Source organism: Taudactylus pleione, unplaced genomic scaffold, assembly GCF_031769625.1.
Source record: "Taudactylus pleione unplaced genomic scaffold, aTauple2 ptg000121l, whole genome shotgun sequence".
In the NCBI taxonomy this organism is placed as follows: domain Eukaryota; kingdom Metazoa; phylum Chordata; class Amphibia; order Anura; family Myobatrachidae; genus Taudactylus; species Taudactylus pleione.
Genome location: NW_028284523.1, coordinates 9798385 through 9816639, shown reverse-complemented (window position 1 = coordinate 9816639; position 18255 = coordinate 9798385). Strand labels below are relative to the sequence as shown.

At 39.9% G+C, this 18255-nt stretch overlaps 1 protein-coding gene across 2 annotated transcripts in view; it reads left to right on the top strand.

Annotated features, from left to right (window-relative positions):
• The window catches only part of CDH23 (cadherin related 23), a 1221584-nt gene that overhangs the window by 1200385 nt on the left and 2944 nt on the right, over positions 1–18255 (top strand). For both annotated transcript variants that reach the window (XM_088472189.1, XM_088472187.1), the window contains 3 exons: positions 1157–1286; positions 6696–6818; positions 11031–11144. In XM_088472189.1, coding sequence (XP_088328315.1) covers positions 1157–1286; positions 6696–6818; positions 11031–11144 — 367 coding nt within the window. The remainder of the gene's footprint in view (positions 1–1156; positions 1287–6695; positions 6819–11030; positions 11145–18255) is intronic.

Below are 18255 nucleotides of genomic sequence, written 5' to 3'. Positions count from 1 at the left end.
GGAAAGATTGCCACATCTGTTGTTTTTCCCTTTATAAATCAAATGGAAATAATTTTTTCCTGCAGCCGTCAAATAAAAATATCAACTGAAAAGTGCTAATAGATGGCTGGTATTTGACATAACAGCAATGCTAAAGCTTTAAGCTGTAATAGTCAATACACAATTAGACAATCATTAGCAGATATATAGTGCTGTTAATAGTCTTCATCTTTATTGCATATTATTGCACCAAACCTATAGCACCCACAAGTAATAAGAGATGCTTCCATGGACTTATTATACTTAGTTTGTGATTGATTATAACCATTCTGCCTCCGCTGCTGTTGGATTTTGATCTTCATAGTGTTAAATAGCCTATATGTTTGCATTTCAGCAATCATGAACAGCTTTTATGTTAACTATATAGCGTTGCTAAGGAGATTGTGTATAATGGGCCTAATGATCATGCCTGTTTTTCCGTAAATCATGCAGAAACTGCAGTATCAGGGATTTTTAACAATAGCTTAATTCAAAAGAGTAATTACAGTTGAAGACCACATCCCTTCATTATTCTCAATGGAGACTGTGATCTGGCCCCTTCTGATCTTATATTCAGTTGGTGTTAGCCACTATGTGCTTATGGTGGCATCTTGTGATCCCTCTCCCGCAGCCTCCGTCCTCCTCAATGGCCATTTTTGAAAAGTTATTTTTGTACATTTAGTGCAATAGCAACAGCAATCCCTTCACTTCAGTTTCTTCGCTGGGACAGCCTCTTATTGGATCTACTGTCCCAGAAGAAAGAAAGATGTGAAGAAACATTCATTATTTCCATGCTATTATGCAATAAGAAATGATATTTAACAATTCCTATTTTTCAATATTAATAAACTCTGTAGGTTCCTTAGACTGAAGATTTAACAAAACCCATGCTTAAAAACTTGACACTAATTTAGGGGCTCTTGCAGTCAGAATACCCTGAGCAAAGAATCGGCTTACTATGCCAGTGGATGTAAATTTTGTACTTGCAATTTTTTTTTTATTATCTGCTTACTGTATCATATATGTGTGTGTACCAGTGAGATTTTGCCATGTTTTTAATGAACTAGCTGCATATTTTAGATTATTGCTTAAACATTATGGTATTTTAAAGGTTTGTTTGTTTGTTTTTTTTAAATAGGGCGAACCCTGTGTGGCTGGATCCTTTCTGTAGAAACTTAGAGTTGGCAGCACAAGCAGAGCATGAAGATGATTTACCTGAGAACTTGAGTGACATCACAGATCTTTGGAACAGCCCAGCAAGAACACATGTAACTGCTTTCTTCCTAAATGTCATTAGTACTATGGTCAGGGATGTAGAGAGCCTGGTTGGGCCCTGGTATTTCCTGGGGGTGTGGCCTAATGTAAGGAGGTGTGGCCAAAAAAGTGTATGCAATGCCGCATGCTCCACAGGGTTCTCTTGTGCCTCTCAGCCAGGAACAAATCCAGGAGTGAGGGGGAATCATTGTGATCACTCCCCTTTCACCCACTGCTAAGCCAGAGGAGACTGTTGCTGCTGATCAGCGGCAGCAGTCTCCCTGTCCCCACCTCAGCCCAGCACACAGCATCGTGTGCTGGGCTGCGAAGTTGTTGACAATCGTGTTATGGTTTTGATTTTGGCAAAACAACCCTCAGATGTTTTGGATTTCTTTACAAAATGATAACAGCTAAAATCATGTAATTTTGACCTGTTTTTGTTCCCACAGTATTATTAACATTTAAATTATCAATAACATTTATGTCCAGTCATGTGTAGACAATTTTGACCACTTCACAACAACTCACTATATTGTTTTCACCAACATTGACCTAAGCCAGCTGGCTAATCTAAGCAACAGATCAGAGGCACAAACACATGGCAGTTTAAAAGAATATAGCACATGTATGAAACATAGTGGCAGACAGGATGGCAATTTAATAAACTATAAAGCCATTAATAAGAAAAGTAACAACTAGTAAAAAAAAAATACATGTGTGTACATATATATATATATATATATATATATATATATATATATTAAATTACAAAAAACATCCTTCTCCAAACAGCAAATTACAGGCCTAATGCCATAATAAAAAGTGGAAGTGGTGCACAACAGATGTTGCATTTTAAAAAGGACATGCACAGTTTAACAAACCAAGCACTTAATTGACAGAGCCACTTCTGTTGCTGTAGTGCTTGGTATGTTTGGTTTGGTGATTTATTTAAACAAAGCTACCAATGGGCTTAAGGCTAACATTGTTGTTAATCATTACAGTTCATCATCATCCTCATCACTATTACTAATATCATCACACAATATTAGCTCATCCCAACCTCACTGGAATCCACCATTACAGTTGTCTTCCTCAAAAAATTTGTAGTTCATTTTGATGAACAACCGTTTTTTATATTTTTTGAAAGTAGTCTCCTACACTAATCGCTCACAAGGTTCCCAGTTGTGTTAAAAACTCTTTTTGAGTACACACTGGATGGTGGGCAGCTTAAGTAAACCATACCTAGTTTGTACAAGGGGATCCACATTGCCTTTTTTTCTCCCAGTATACAAAGGGACTGTGTGATAAGCTAATTTTTACATAATTATTATTATTATTATTATTAAAGTATTCCACCACCAATTTGTTGATGTTTACAGTATTAGATTAAGTCGCAGTAGATGTATAAATGTATGTGGGCATTTTTTTAAGCCTGACCAGATGTTGTTATGTTTCACTCTGGTGCACTGAGTTGACGCATCCTCATCACCAGTGGGTCTCTTGGAAAAGTGCAGTTTTTTTCTTGGCAGCAGCATTTGCAGGAGAAGTGAAGCAGGAGATGTGTTATTTGCCACTTGAGCAGACAACTTGCTCGCAAGAAGCTCTCTGCAACTTTTAAGATCTGTGTCATTTGGAAAGAAAAACATTACCATAATGTACTGATCCAATTTCAAGCTTTGGCAAACCCTCTGGTCCTTGTGCAGTGCATAAATAACTTGATCTACAAGTCCCACATACTTACAGTGCATCCAGAAAGTATTCACAAAGCTTCACTTTTTCCACAATTTGTTATGTTACAGCTTTATTCCAAGATGGAATAAACTAATTTTTGTCTTCAAAATTCTACACACAATACCCTATAATGACAACGTGTAAAAAGTTTTTTTTTTATGATTTCTGCAAATTTAATAAAAAAATGAAGAAATCACATGTACATAAGTATTCACAACCTGTGGTCAATACTTTGCTGATGCACCTTTGGCAGCAATTACAGCCTCAAGTTTTTTTGAATATAATGCCACGAGCTTGGCACACCTAAATTTGGGCAGTTTTGCACATTCCTCTTTCCAGCACCTCTCAAGCTCCATCAGATTGGATGGGAAGTGTCAGTGCACAGCCATTTTCAGATCTCTCCAGAGATGTTCAATTGGATTCTAGTCTGTGAATGTCCTTGAGTGGCCCAGCCAGAGCCCAGAGTTGTCCTGAAGCCACTCCTTTGATATCTTGGCTGTGTGCTTAGGGTCGTTTCCTGCTGAAAGATGTATCGTTGCCCCAGTCTGAGGTCACGAGCACTCTGGAGCAGGTTTTCATCCAGGATATCTCTGTACATTGCTGCATTCATCTTTCCCTCTATCCTGACTAGTCTTCCAGTTCCTGCTGCTGAAAAACATCCCCACAGCATGGTGCTGCCACAACCATGCTTTAATGTAAGGGATGTTATTGGCCTGGTGATGAGCAGTGGTTTCCTCCAAACATAATGCCTGGCATTCACGCCAAAGAGTACAATCTTTGTCTTTGAAGTCTGAGTCTCCTTCAGGTGCATTTTGGTAAACTCCAGGCAGGGTTCCATGTGCTTTTTACTAAGGAGTGGCTTGTCTTGTCACTCTACCATACAGGCCTGATTGGTGGATTGCTGCAAAGATGGTTGACCTTCTGGAAGGTTCACCTCTCTTCTCCACAGAGCAATGCTGTAGCTCTGACAGAGTGACCATCGGGTTCTTGGTCATCTCCCTGACTAGGGCTCTTCTCCCCCAATTGCTCAGTTTAGACAGCCGGTCAACTCTAGGAAGAGTCCTGGTGGTTCCGTACTCCTTCCAGTTACGGATGATGGAGGCCACTGTGCTCATTGGGACTTCATAGCAGCAGATATTTTTCTGTACTCTTCCCCAGATTTGTGCCTCGATACAATCCTGTCTTGGAGGTCTACAGACAATTCCTTGGACTTCATGCTTGGTTTGTGCTCTGACATGCACTGTCAAGTGTGGGACCTTATATAGACAGGTGTATGCCTTTCAAAATCATGTCCAATCAACTGAATTTACCACAGGTGGACTCCAATTAAGCTGTAGGATCATCTCAAGGATGATCAGTGGTAACAGGGTGCACCTGAGCTCAATTTTGAGCTTCATGGCAAAGGCCGTGAATGCTTATGTACATGTAATTTCTTAGTGTGGTTTTTTTTATTAAATTTGCAAGAATCTCAAACTTTTTACACGTTGTCATTATGGGGCATTTTGTGTAGAATTTTGAGGACAATTAATTTATTCCATTTTGGAATAAGGTTGTAACATAACAAAATGTGGAAAAAGTTAAGCGTTGTGAATATTTTCCAGATGCACTGTAGTTGAATTGCTTATTTTCATACCATCCTTCAGTTTCTCTTTCTGTTAGACAGTAGTTTAATTAAGGGTATGACCTGACAGTGACTGAACTCACTTCATTGGTTACAATTACAAAAGGTTTCAGTAGCTTGAATAAAACTGACAATATTCTCAAGAGTGTTGCTTTAAGGTAATATGATCCCCTCTCCCTCTCTCATGGCTTGATGTGTACGTCATGATAGCTTGTTGCTGATCTCTAATCCCTGAAGCATATAAAGCATGGAATTTCACCTGGTTACTAACAAATGTTTACAGATTCTTTAACAAATGTCAAGATTTGGGTAAAAAACAATTCCATTTTGTCTTTTGCCCAGGCATGACAATGCACTTCTTCTTATCACTGGCAAGAACTCCTATCACTGGTGGCTGAATTATTTTTACACAGACAACATCCTCCTCCTCAATTTAATCAACTTCTTGTCCAACATATTCATCTTCAACATCCTCATTGGCATCAGATACACAAATATCTCCCTCATCCCGTTTCACTTCCGCAGTAGAATCCTCAATTTCTATGTCTAAACCATCATTATCATTACTTTTGCTACTACTCATCCTCATTTGCAGAAGGTTCAGAAATAGTGGTAGGAGGCTACTCTAGGATTACAGTGTCAGGAATGTGAGTTTCACACATAGCACTCGTGGACGCCCTTAGACTCTCTTCAGGAATATATTAAGACTGGGAACACATATTGTCATTTGTTCTTTAGCCTTAGTGTTCTTTTTGTGCACTGATTTGCCTGTTTTAAAGGTGACACATCTAGACTCAGAGCGAGAAGATGGTGCATGCGAGGTTACATAAGATGTCTGACTGTGTCTGTCTGGCTTTTGCAATAGGCTTTCTAGTTCATGAAAGATCAGTAGCAGCTCCACCACTTGCAAAGAAAGGCCATTGTCTGAACCTTTACTTGCTGCTGTGTGTGGTGTATGGCATGTTAGCAATTTTAAATTTTTCAGCAGTAACCTTTCTCTTCATAGTTAGAGGTGATGTCTTTAGGATTGTGGAATCATTTTTAGATTTGAGGTGCACTCTCTTACACTTCTTTTCCATTGATCTCTCTTGATAGTACATGTTAAAGTATTAAAAATATTGTTATCGCCAGCACCAGTACTGAGTTGCTCTTTTTCTATCGATTGATCCATGATTGATTTTATTTGTTATACCAGTTCAGCAGTAAATCTACTGTACTGAACTGCTACCATACCAAGTGAATGTAAAATGAGATAGGGAAATGAGGGACTACTTTATTACCTTTACCATGCAGTTTTAGTAAAAGATTGCAGATTTATTTTGGCACTGGAAAAAACTGTATTTTGCGCACTATAATTATTTTGGAGTGCATCTAATGGGGACACGACAACACCCAGTAAGTACAGTAATATATGCTGCCTCTCCAAGACACACACTCTTGTGCTGTATTTAAAATTAATTATAAAAGACTGCAGATTTTAACAACAGAAAAAAATTACTCTCTCCACTAGTTTATATATTTTATTACACTGGACTCTCTTTTTGCAAAAATGTGGATTCCCTTATATTATATACGGCAAGTCAACCAACCCACATCGCATCACCTTCAACTTACTTTCCCACCTCAGTTTGCATCCCATCTATTAACCACTTCTAACACTCACCTGCAAGTTATCACCCATGCTGCTGCCTACAAATTGAGCTCCAAACCTTGTCTGATAAGACTTGTCCATTCTTCAATATTTCATATGCTCTCTTTTAAAAACTACTTTTCAGTATAGCTTATCTTACCACCACCTAATACAACTCTCTCTGGGTTTACCACCAACTACAGTCCCTTTCCCCATTCCGAATCCCAAATGATCATATTGTCTCAGCATTGCCCTCTTCTTCTAGACTTTAAGCTCTCACAATTATCAACCCTCCATTTCAAGTCTACTTTGTCAACCTTTTGTACATTTTTATTTTTATGTATGATTTATTTTTTGTTTGAATTGGTACACTATCTAGTGTTGCAGAGTGTTGTGTAATAATTTTTTTTTCTCTTTTGTTAAATGTTATGTTCTTTTTAGGGTACTTTTGGTCGTGAGCCAACAGCCACTAAACCAGAAGATGACTGCTACCTTCGTGCAGCAATTCAAGAGTATGATAACATTGCAAAACTGGGACAGATCATGCGAGAAGGACCTATTAAGGTGAGCATACTTTTAACAAATATATACAAAATATTAATTTCAGAATTAAGAAAGACCAGCATGATTAATACACAATTCTGAATATGTGCTAAGATACATTACCTAACATTACTGCTTCCGTAAGTTTTTCTTTTTTCATTAGAAACTATTAGTTAGCATTCCAAAATTTAAACTTTAAGCAGTGCCATACCAGCCACTTCTGTGCCCTGGGCCATACCCCACTGCCCCTGTTCCTAGATCAAGTGACATTGTGATGTCACAGAAGAAGAAGCCAGGAGCAGGAAACTGGATGACAGGCCAGTCCTTGAGTTGTACACTGCACTTTTTTTTCAGCCGGGTGTCCCACAGGCACTCACAAGCTGGAGACAAGTGCTGCCAGGGAAGCAACCATGTATCTCTCGTGGCCTTGTGCCATGGGCAGTGACATCAGACACACCACCCTCTACAAGGCCCTGATTCTAAGTATAAAGTCGAGGGAATAAAATGTTCTCTTTTTTTCAGATTGTACACTGCTGTTCCAAAATAAACAACTGAAGCCACACCTCAAACCTTTAGGACACTGTCTTAGTGTGATCTGATGCAGGACAGAGAGCATAGCATTGATCTTACGGTGACATCACTTACAATGCCCCTGTGTATTAATCCTCCAGTCTGCAGTCTGTATGAAACATTTTCTGTTATGTTTATTATAACTCAAGTGCTGGCCTTCCCATGTCCCACTATTATAGAAGATAGAGAAGCAGTACCATCCTATGCAATGACTGCTTTTTCTTGAGACAGAGTTTGTGAAGAGCATATTTTAAGATCAGTAATACGGTGGGCTTAACATACAAAGATGTGCACATACACATATGTACATAATATTTAATAGCAAAAAAAGGAGATTTTACTTGCTTTATAAACTTTTCTGCAATATGTGCCTTATTCACAGTTGCAAATTATATTTTTGTGGTTGTCGTGTAGTTGATGCCATTTTTTGGTGGCAAAGACTGAGGGGTCTGTTTACTAAGCCTTGGATGGAGATAAAGTGGACAGAGATAAAGTACCAGCCAACCGGCTCCTAACTGTCATTATTCAAACACAGCCTGTGTCATGGCAGTTAGGAGCTAATTGGCTGGTGCTTTATCTCTGTTTACTTTATCTCCTTCCAAGGCTTAGTAAATAGACTGTACATTCAGTTCTGCATTAGTAGCATAGGTTCCAGGTTTACTGTTGCCAAATGTACCTAAGATACACTATATCCAACCAGGTCATAATCACAAGAAAAAGTTTGTTTTTATAGTGAAAATCACTTTTTTTAAAATAAAAACCCTCAATAATACAGCCTGTACAAATGAAACTAACAAAAATGTATTCGAAAATATTACCAGAAAACCATATCATTTAAGCGTAATCAATAAAGAAATCTGCTGCCAGATTCATAATTTAATCTAAGAAAAAAGGGATATTCCCTCCAGCACACTGCAGCAATATTGGCAAAAATACTTGAATCCTACATGATAACAGAATTCAGAGGTATTACTTGCATACATTTGCAAATATATGATTAAGCGCCAGGCCAATGTCAAGGTTCCTCTATACCGGCGTCCCTAACATTAAGGGGTTCACGTCCGAGGTGCAAGGCATCCCAAAAGAATCCAGCCAAGGACCATTCCCAGGGCATCACACGGTTGTGTGAAGATTCCCTCCCTATTGAGCTCACATCTGTTTAAAGGTGAGGGTGGGTCTCAAAAAACATCTCTACACTGGCCATGGCTCACTGATTTATTGGATCTATGTTATGTATTTTACTTTGTTTATGTGAACCAGAACTTTTAAATGATAGACCTATGTGTTTATCATAAATAAACATTTGGTATCTTTTCTAATTGGCCTTCTGTTTGGTGATTTTTTTGGTGGAGGGTATATCCACAGGACCCCTCATGCTCTAATGTCATACAGTCTAAAAGAAGAATACCCAATTTAAACATTTAGAGGAAGGACTTTCACAATCAAGCAATCTGCTAACTCTTTTAATTTGAGTGCACATGGCGCACTTAGGAATATTTTATGTGTATATATATATATATATATATATATATATATATAATATATACACATATATTCTATATATATTATAGTGTTGGCATAATTTCCCTTTAAACGAGGTACACCTATGATTCACACAGGTTCTGTGGCTGATTAAAATCAAGTGAAGTCCAGGCTTGAATTTTGCCAGCCACAGAACCTGTGTAATTCAAATGTCTCCCTGTATAAAGGGATATTATGACAACTCTAAATATTGTGTGTGTGTGTATATATATATATATATATATATATATATATATATATATACACACACAGTCAGGTGCATAATTATTGGGACATTGACAGAATTTTCATATTTTGGCCTCTATTCACCACCACAATGGCTTTGAAATGAAACAAACAAGATGTGGTTTAACTGCAGACTTTCAGATTTAATTTGAGGGTAATTACATCCAAATCAGGTGAACGGTGTAGGAATTACAACGGTTTCTATATGTGCCTCCCACTTTTTAAGGGGCCAAAAGTAATGGGACAAACTAAACAATCCTAAATCTAACTTTCACTTTTTAATACTTTGTTGCAAATCCTTAGCAGGCAATTACAGCCTGAAGTCTGGAATGCATAGACATCACGAGACGCTGGGTTTCATCCCTGGTGATGCTCTGCCAGGCCACTACTGCAAATGTCTTCAGTTCCTGCTTGTTCTTGGGGCATTTTCCCTTCAGTTTTGTCTTTGTCAAGTGAAATGCATGCTCAATTGCATTCAGGTCAGGAGATTGACTTGACCATTGCATAACATTCCACTTTATAGCCTTAAAAAACTCTTTGGTTGCTTTTGCAGTATGCTTCGGGTCACTGTCCATCTGCACTGTGAAGCGCCGTCCAATGAGTTCTGAAGCATTTGACTGATTATGAGCATATAATATTGCCCGAAACACTTCAGAATTCATTCTGCTGCTTTTGTCAGCAGTCACATCATCAATAAATAAAAGGGAACCAGTTCCATTGGCAGCTATACATGCCCACGCCATGACACTACCACCACCATGCTTCACTGATGAGGTGGTATGTTTTGGATCATGAGCAGTTCCTTTCCTTTGCCATACTCTTCTCTTCCCATCACTCTGGTACAAGTTTATCTTTGACTCATCTGTCCATAGGATGTTGTTCCAGAACTGTAATGGCTTTTTTAGATGTTGTTTGGCAAACTCTAATCTGGTCTTCCTGTTTTTGTGGCTCACCAATGGTTTACATCTTGTGGTGAACCCTCTATATTCACTCTTGTGAAGTCTTCTCTTGATTGTTGACTTTGACACATATACACCTACCTCCTGGAGAGTGTTCTTGATTTGGCCAACTGTTGTGAAGGGGTTTTTCTTCACCAGGGAAATAATTCTTCTGTCATCCACCACAATTGTTTTCCGTGGTCTTCCGGGTATTTTGGTGTTGCTGAGCTCTCCGATGCGTTCTTTCTTTTTAAGAATGTTCCAAACAGTTGATTTGGCCACACCTAATGTTTTTGCTATCTCTCTGATGGGTTTGTTTTGATTTTTCAGCCTAATGATGGCTTGCTTCACTGATAGTGACAGCTCTTTGGATCTCATATTGAGAGTCGACAGCAACTGATTCCAAATGCAAATGTCACACCTAGAATCAAGTCCAGACCTTTTACCTGCTTAATTGACAATGAAATAACGAGGGAATAGCCCACACCTGTCCATGAAATAGCTTTTGAGCTGATAGTCCCATTAATTTTGGCCCCTCAAAAAGTGGGAGGCACATATAGAAACCATTGTAATTCCTACACCGTTCACCTGATTTGGATGTAATTACCCTCAAATTAAATTTGAAAGTCTGCAGTAAAAGCACATCTTGTTTGTTTCATTTCAAAGCCATTGTGGTGGTGAATAGAGGCCAAAATATGAAAATTTTGTCAATGTCCCAATATTTATGCACCTGACTGTATATATATATATATATATATATATATATATATATATATATATAGCATTCAAATTCTGACACAGAAAGCTTGTGCAATGGGTCACAAATTCTGAATGACTTCACATGCAAGCTTAGTTGAACATGTCAAGTATATTACTTTGCCTTAAATCTTTCTTGTAATTCTGAGTGTAGTGGTAATATTGTATAATACCTTCACTGCTAACCATCATCCTCACACAGGGATCCCTGCTGAAAGTGGTGCTGGATGACTATATGAGACTGAAAAAATTGTTAGCGCAAAGGATGGTTCATAAGGCCACCACCAGCACTGGGGACCAGTCCTCAGTCACAGAGGTAGAATGTCTTGCAGTGGTTTGCAGGCAATAAGGCCTGGTTTGTGGGAAATGGGTCTGCATGGTGTGATTTCTGTCTAATACTGAAATATTGCCATTGCCATACAAGGTGATCATAAAATGCTGTTCCAATTATTTCTACAGCCAAACAGTGAATACTGACAGTATCTTGATGTTTATTGAGAAAAATGTATAATATAAATCTTTGACATTTGCATTTTCTTTGTTTAATGAAGAATCATACCTCAATATTTGCTTCAATCATTTAAAAACCCTTCAGTATTTATCAGCACCTGAGTTGCCTGTACATTCATAACAATGAAAAGACTCCATCCTACTCAGAATCCCAAAGTGATGCGAGTCAGGACTTGATTCAACTCAGAAACCAAAGTTCGGGTGTGTTTGGTTTTCACAAAAACCTAACTGCTCATCTATCTTTGTTTTTTTGCTTCTAATTCATCATCGTGTTTTGGTTTCGTCAAAACCTCCTTCACATGTGTTGGTTTTGGATCTAGATTTTTAAAAATAAATTAATATAAACAGGTAAAATTATGTAATTTGGGCCTGTTTTGTTCCTAGAGTATTATTAACCTTAATAATATAATTTCCAGTAATTTCCATTTAATTTTGACCACCTCAGAGTTCAGAATATTGTTCACCAATATTGGCCATAGTCTGGAGAGTGCTGGCTGGCTAAACTAAGTGACAGAACAGAGGCACACACATGGCAGTTTAAAATAATATAGCACATCTATGTTTAAATAATATAGCACATTTATATATAAACATTGTGGCACAGCACTTGCAGACAGGATGACACTTTAATAAACTATATGACTCCATAGAATGAATGTTTTCATTAATCAAGAACTAGATAAAAGAGGCCCGAGGGCTGTACAGGGAAATGGAGGTGGAGTATGTAGTTGAAGGCAGGTCAAGGATTGTTTTATTACTTAATTGATTTTATAAATAAAATGTATTAAATTTGACATGTGGAGTAAATTATTAAAACAAAAGAATCCAAATGTAAGTTTTCATTCTGCATTTGAAAACTGATCCATGCAGCAAATCACTGGAGTCAGGACTATTCAAGAGATTCAAATGGCCTTGCGAGGGATAGAAGGCCATTACAAAAATACAGCCCTTAATAGAAAGAAAAGTGGTGCACGATTGTAATTGTCCTTGGGAATGTTGTATATTAAAAAGACACGCACAGTTTAACAAACCAAGCTCTTCAGTGCTTGGTTTGTTTGGGCCTCCATAAAACAAGATACCAATGGGCTTAATGCAGCTAAAAGTGTTGTTAATCATCTCTACAGTTGGAATATGTAATTCTCATCTTCACCCTCATCAGTGTTAATATCATCATCACCACCACACAAAATGATCTCATCCCCACTGGAATCCAACATTACAGAAGTCTCTGTACTTATAATTGGTGCCTAAGCTCTTCTTCATGGAATTGGTAGTTCATTTTTATGAACATCAGTTTTTCCACCGTTTTAGGAAGTAAGCTGCTACACCGATTGCTCAAAAGGTTCCTGGCTGTGCTAAACACTCTTTCTGAGTACACACTGGAGCAGTTTATATAAAGCAAAGCTAGTTTGTACAAGGAGCTCTAAATTGCCTTTTTTTCCTCCTAGTATTCAAAGTTACTGTGTGACATGCTAATTTGTACATTGTAATTTAAATACTTATCCACCATTCTATTGATACAGTAGTTACTGTAACCGATTGAGGGCCTGATTCAGCAAGGAACTCACAGGACAGCACGCACGCACTTGGCCGATGTTTTTGCAGTGCACATGCATATGCATCGCACTGCGCATGCGCAAACTAGTTAGTGTGATCGGGTTAGGGCACGCAGACCCCTCCGATATTGATTTACAGGTAGTGCCGTTTCATACCTCCCAACTGTCCCGCATTTAGAGGGACAGTCCCGTTTATCTGGGACTGTCCCATTGTCCCGCGGTGGGGGGGGGGAAGTTGGGGGAAGCATACACGCTGCTCTGCTATGCAGAACAGCGTGTGTGCAGAGCTAGAATAGACGCTGTGCGCATGTGCACTGCATCTATTTAGAGTACGGGGGGGAAGCCTGGGGGCTGCCCAGCATCTCGGAGATGCTGGGCACACCCCATTAGTGAAGTAAACGGGGCGTGTCATCAGACCACGCCCCTTAATGATTTTCGGGTCCCAACTCCCTCCCACCAAATGTTGGGAGGTATGCCGTTTGCGGGTGGTGACGGGGTGGACAGGTGAACACAGGCGTTATAACGCCGTTATAGGGGCGTGCATAATTAAGGCAGTGCAGCGGCATATGCAGCCATACCATAAATTGTACACAAGAAGCGGCCAAAATCCTGTGGCAAGTCAGGTCAACCACTATTGTGCATATGGGTTCGATGGTTCTCGATGTTACCGATGTTTATGCTGTCTTGCGTGCTGATCAGGCTGTGAGTAAAGGGTGATGGGTGGCATAGTATGGCGCTGGGTGTGTGCATCTTGTGCTGTGGTCTCCGTGCGTATGCATTGATTAGCATATACTCACAGCAGATGGGTGCATGCGTCTGCATTTGTGTGTTCCTTGCTGAATCAGGCCCTGAGTCACAGTAGAGGTGTCAAAAATTTTGGGCAATTCTTTTAGTCCTGACCAAATGTCATAATGTTGTTTCACTCTGATGCGCTGAGTTGACTCAACCTCATCACCAGTGGGTCTCTTGGAAAGGTAGTTTTCTTACTGGCAGCAGCATTTTCAGGAGAAATTAAAGCAGGACATGTCGTCATGTCATGTGCCACTTCAGCCGACAACCTGCCCGCAATGAGCTCTTTGCATCTCTAAAGATCTGTGTCATTTGGAAAGAAAAACATTATGTAGAATTTAAACCTGGAATCAAGCATGGTTGCCAAAATGTACTGATCCAATTTAAAGATGTTGCCAACCCATTTGTCATTTTTTTTTTTTTTTATTCAAATTCACACAGTTGTAATTCTCTCATAATGTCACTTGCATTATTGGAAATGACAAATCCTGAGGAGAGTCCTAGCAGGGTAGGCCATTTTACTATCACATCCAGTGGTCAAAGTGGGGCGGTATACGGCGGTATGACATACCGCCACTTCCCGGCCTCACTTCATTTTAGATGTAGAAGAGAATGCACCAGCGCTGGGATCCAGTATGGGATCCCAGTGCTGGAACAGCGGCGGCAATGTGTTAAGATGTGTCCCGCAGGGGACACATCTCAATCGGGCAGTGGAGGTGCTGACATGTAGCCGGGACGAAGTACTTTGTCCCGGCTGCACTGTAAGCACCACGTACTGGGCGGCCGCGGCTGCCAGCCAATCACGAGGCTTGCAGCCGCCAGCCAATCGCGGGACTCGCGGCCGCCAGCCAATCGCAGGGCTCGCAGCCGCCAGCCAATGAGAAGCTGCCAAATGGCAGCCCATGGGGGGGAGATTCAATCTCCATACCCCCACCTCTAAATTACCACTTCGAGCACTGATCACATCCCTGAGTTTTTCTAACAGGTGAAGCCAGTGATACAGAGAGTAGCATGTCTGTGAATGAGCTGGAATTGTGTGTTAGATACTGCTGCTGCTGAGGATGATACACCCACCCAGTAGGCTGTCAGTCATGTAATCTTTTGCTTGACCATTACTTGTCTACATATCTGTGGTGAAGTAGATAGTGGGTGCAATGGCATATATTAACCTCCCAGTACTGGGGTGGAATTGCTGTACTGGTAAAATGGAATTGAGATGGAATTTGGTAGCTGAGACACAGGACCCCAATTAACTCTCTAAAACCAGATGCATTGATAGTGGATATTGGACACAGATCTAATGCTAGCATAGCCATCATGGCTTCAGTGATTTGCTGTGCAACTGGATGGCAACTTTCATACTTGTTTCCTGTTACAAAAGATTGTTTCACAGTCAGTTGTTTGAAACTACTAGTTTTCTTGGTCCCCTTAAGATTCACACCCAGCAGCAGCAGCCCTAGTGCACAAGGAATCTTTTGAGGAATCCTGGATAGGGGAGGAGTCAGTTAGCTATCACAAATAGGATGCGGGAGCACTAGATCCTATTTATTAATGAGGAGATTGATGATGAAGGTGTTGGCAGTGGAGATTGCATGTGCTGGGAACTATTGATGCTGCTGTTACCTGATGCTGGACTACGTGGTATTATTTTAAAGGATTTTTCTGATGTTTTCAAATAATATGCATGAACTCACTGCACATTACATAACATGGATGAGCTTTCTAGATGGTTAACATCCCTACCTCTACGTACTTTGGCTTGACAAATGTTATAAGGATTTGGGTAAAAATAGTTCCACACAAAAGAGATGCTATGTTGGTCAACGCCCAGGCATGACGATGGCCTTCTTATCATGGACAAGAACTGCTGCCAATGGTGGCTGACTTACTTTGACACAAACAACATCCTCATCTTAAACATCCTCATTAGCATGAGATACACAAATCATCTTGTTGCACTTCCACAGTATTATCCTCAATTTCTATGTCACCATCATTACTTTTAATGCTGCTTATCCCCACGTAGACAGAGGGTGCAGAAATGGTGGAAGTAGGCTTCCCTACAATCACAGTGTCAGAAATGTCAGACTCACACATAGCACACGTGAACACCCTAAAACACTCCTTAGAGATTTCTGAAGATTGTGAATACCCATTTTGTTCTTCAGCTTAGTGTATTTTGTGCACTGATTTGCCTGTTTTAAAGGTGACACCTCTAGACTCAGGGCCTGATTCGGACCCGGACGCTATTTGCGGACGGCCCTTCCAAAAAAAGGGGCCGGCTATTTAAATTGAGCGCTCGCTCTTTGCGGTTTGTTGACGCCTCTATGTCTGAGCGAGCGAACGAAAAATGCGCTCGCTATTTTGTAAAGACACCCCTTTGCCGTTCGCATCACACGTCATCTCCGGTATTTATTAGATTAATCAGGAACATCGAAAGGCATCTGAACTGCTCGCAGTGCTTGTGGTAGCTTTTTCTTACCGCTATCACTGCGAGCAGTTCAGGCTAAAAGACAACCAAGTGACGTGTTCGATGATGCTCCTTTACTAATCATGCACTCCCATTAAACGCCCTTTTGACCGTTTGGCACGCCTGCGTTCGGATCTCCACTCCCCCGTTTTCAAGCACCTTCCCCTGTTACCACCCACAAACGGTACATTCTGTCAATCAAATTAGCAGCCCCTCGCTGTTTTTCGAGCGCACTATTTCCGTCCGCAATGACTGGTTGGCACATGCGCATTACGACCCATACACATGCGCAGTTGTGCGAACATCGCTCAGAGTGAACGAGCGGCTCTGAATCAGGCCCTCAGAGCGAGAAGGTATTGCATGCAAGGTTACAGAAGATGCTTGACTGTGTTTTGGCCCCCAGCTTCTGCAATAGGCATTCTAGTGCATGAAACAGCAGTAACAGGATTACCACTCACAAAGGAAGGCTGTGCCCTGAGCTTTTCTTTGCCACTGCATGCGGTGTATGGCATGTTGCCAATTTTATATTTTTTAGCAGTAAACTTTCCCTTTATTATTAGAGGTGATGTTTTCTTTAACATTGTGAAATGTTGTTTAGATTTCAGGTGCTCTTTTTTAAACCTTCTTCTTCATTGACCACTGGCTTTAGTAGATGTTGAAGTACAATTATGACTGCTGGCAGCAGCCACAGCACTATTACTTGTTTGCTGCTCCTGCTCTGCTATCGACTGATCCATGATTGGTTTTATTTTGATACCAGCCAAAAATTTAGTTTTTTACACGATACATGATAATTGTTTGGGGTGTAGATGACAGGGGACACCACCACACACAGAAAAGTAATATATGCTGCATCAGTCGTCTGAACACACACTAAATAAATACACAATATATAATTTTTTCATTCAATCTGAAAATAGTGCAGGATTTTTTGTTTTGGACTAAAGAAAAAAATATTTTGTTTTGCAATTTTTTTTAATCTAACTGGAACTCATCAATACAAAGAGGTCTTCTTGGGGTGCAGTGGCCTCCAACACAGTAGAGTATACTATTTATGCGCCAAATAATAAAAAATATAGTATATATACTGCAGTGATAGATTTCCTAGAGAAAAAAAGGTGTGTGTTCACTTTAATGGCACCGTGCCTCACAGTGGCATCCTATGGAGTTTTTTTTTTCTATAACAGTGCCCCTTTAACATAGCGCTCCTAATGTGTTGTTTTTTGTTTTTTTTTTAACTGTTCCTGGACACACAACACAGTGCCTCAGGGTGCTCCTAAGCCAGTGGCACCCTAAGGTGTTTTTCTTTTTCTTTTTAATAACACAGTGGCCCTTTGCCTAATGGCATTTTTTACTGACTGACACAACACAGAGTTGTTGTTTTTTAACACAGTGCCTGGTCCTGAACACACAACACATTGCCTCACAGTGCTGCAGCCCACAGATCACAACCCCTCTCTCTGATCTCCCATGTGAAATGATGCCTAATCATGAGGGAGAGACTTATATATACAATCCAAAACACGTGAGATCCGACGCCAGGAAGATGACGTTTTGCCATGTTTTGGGATCCAGGATTGGCAGGAAGACCTGAGCCGGGGCTCTGTCCGACTCATAACCCCTAAGGATGGGTGTGTTCAGTTTCCAGGAAATCATCTCTGATACTGTAGTTACATTTAAATAACTACAAAGCCACCATTTTTCTTCTAAATAGGATTTGCTATTAACAAAGTGGACACCAACTACTGTAAATTAACTAGAGACAAATTAGCTCTTCTACATAGACGCACATACCATACATTTTATTATGTTTTTGTACAATCTATAGTATGAAAATGAATTGCTATATTAAAGTTATATAATATATAATTGTGAATTTATCATTTAGATACATTTAAATACAATGCATGTGAACCTTAAATACATATAAAATACAATAAGACAAACCTGTATCCAGGGACGTTTTAACTCCTTAGCTAGGGTCAAGCATGACCCTGTGAATGTGACAGAAAGGAATGATTTCCACAGTGGGGGGACTTAGAAAAATATTTTATCTGACCTCTCTTCTCCTGGCAAATGGGGGGAGGAGAGGTATTCAGTAG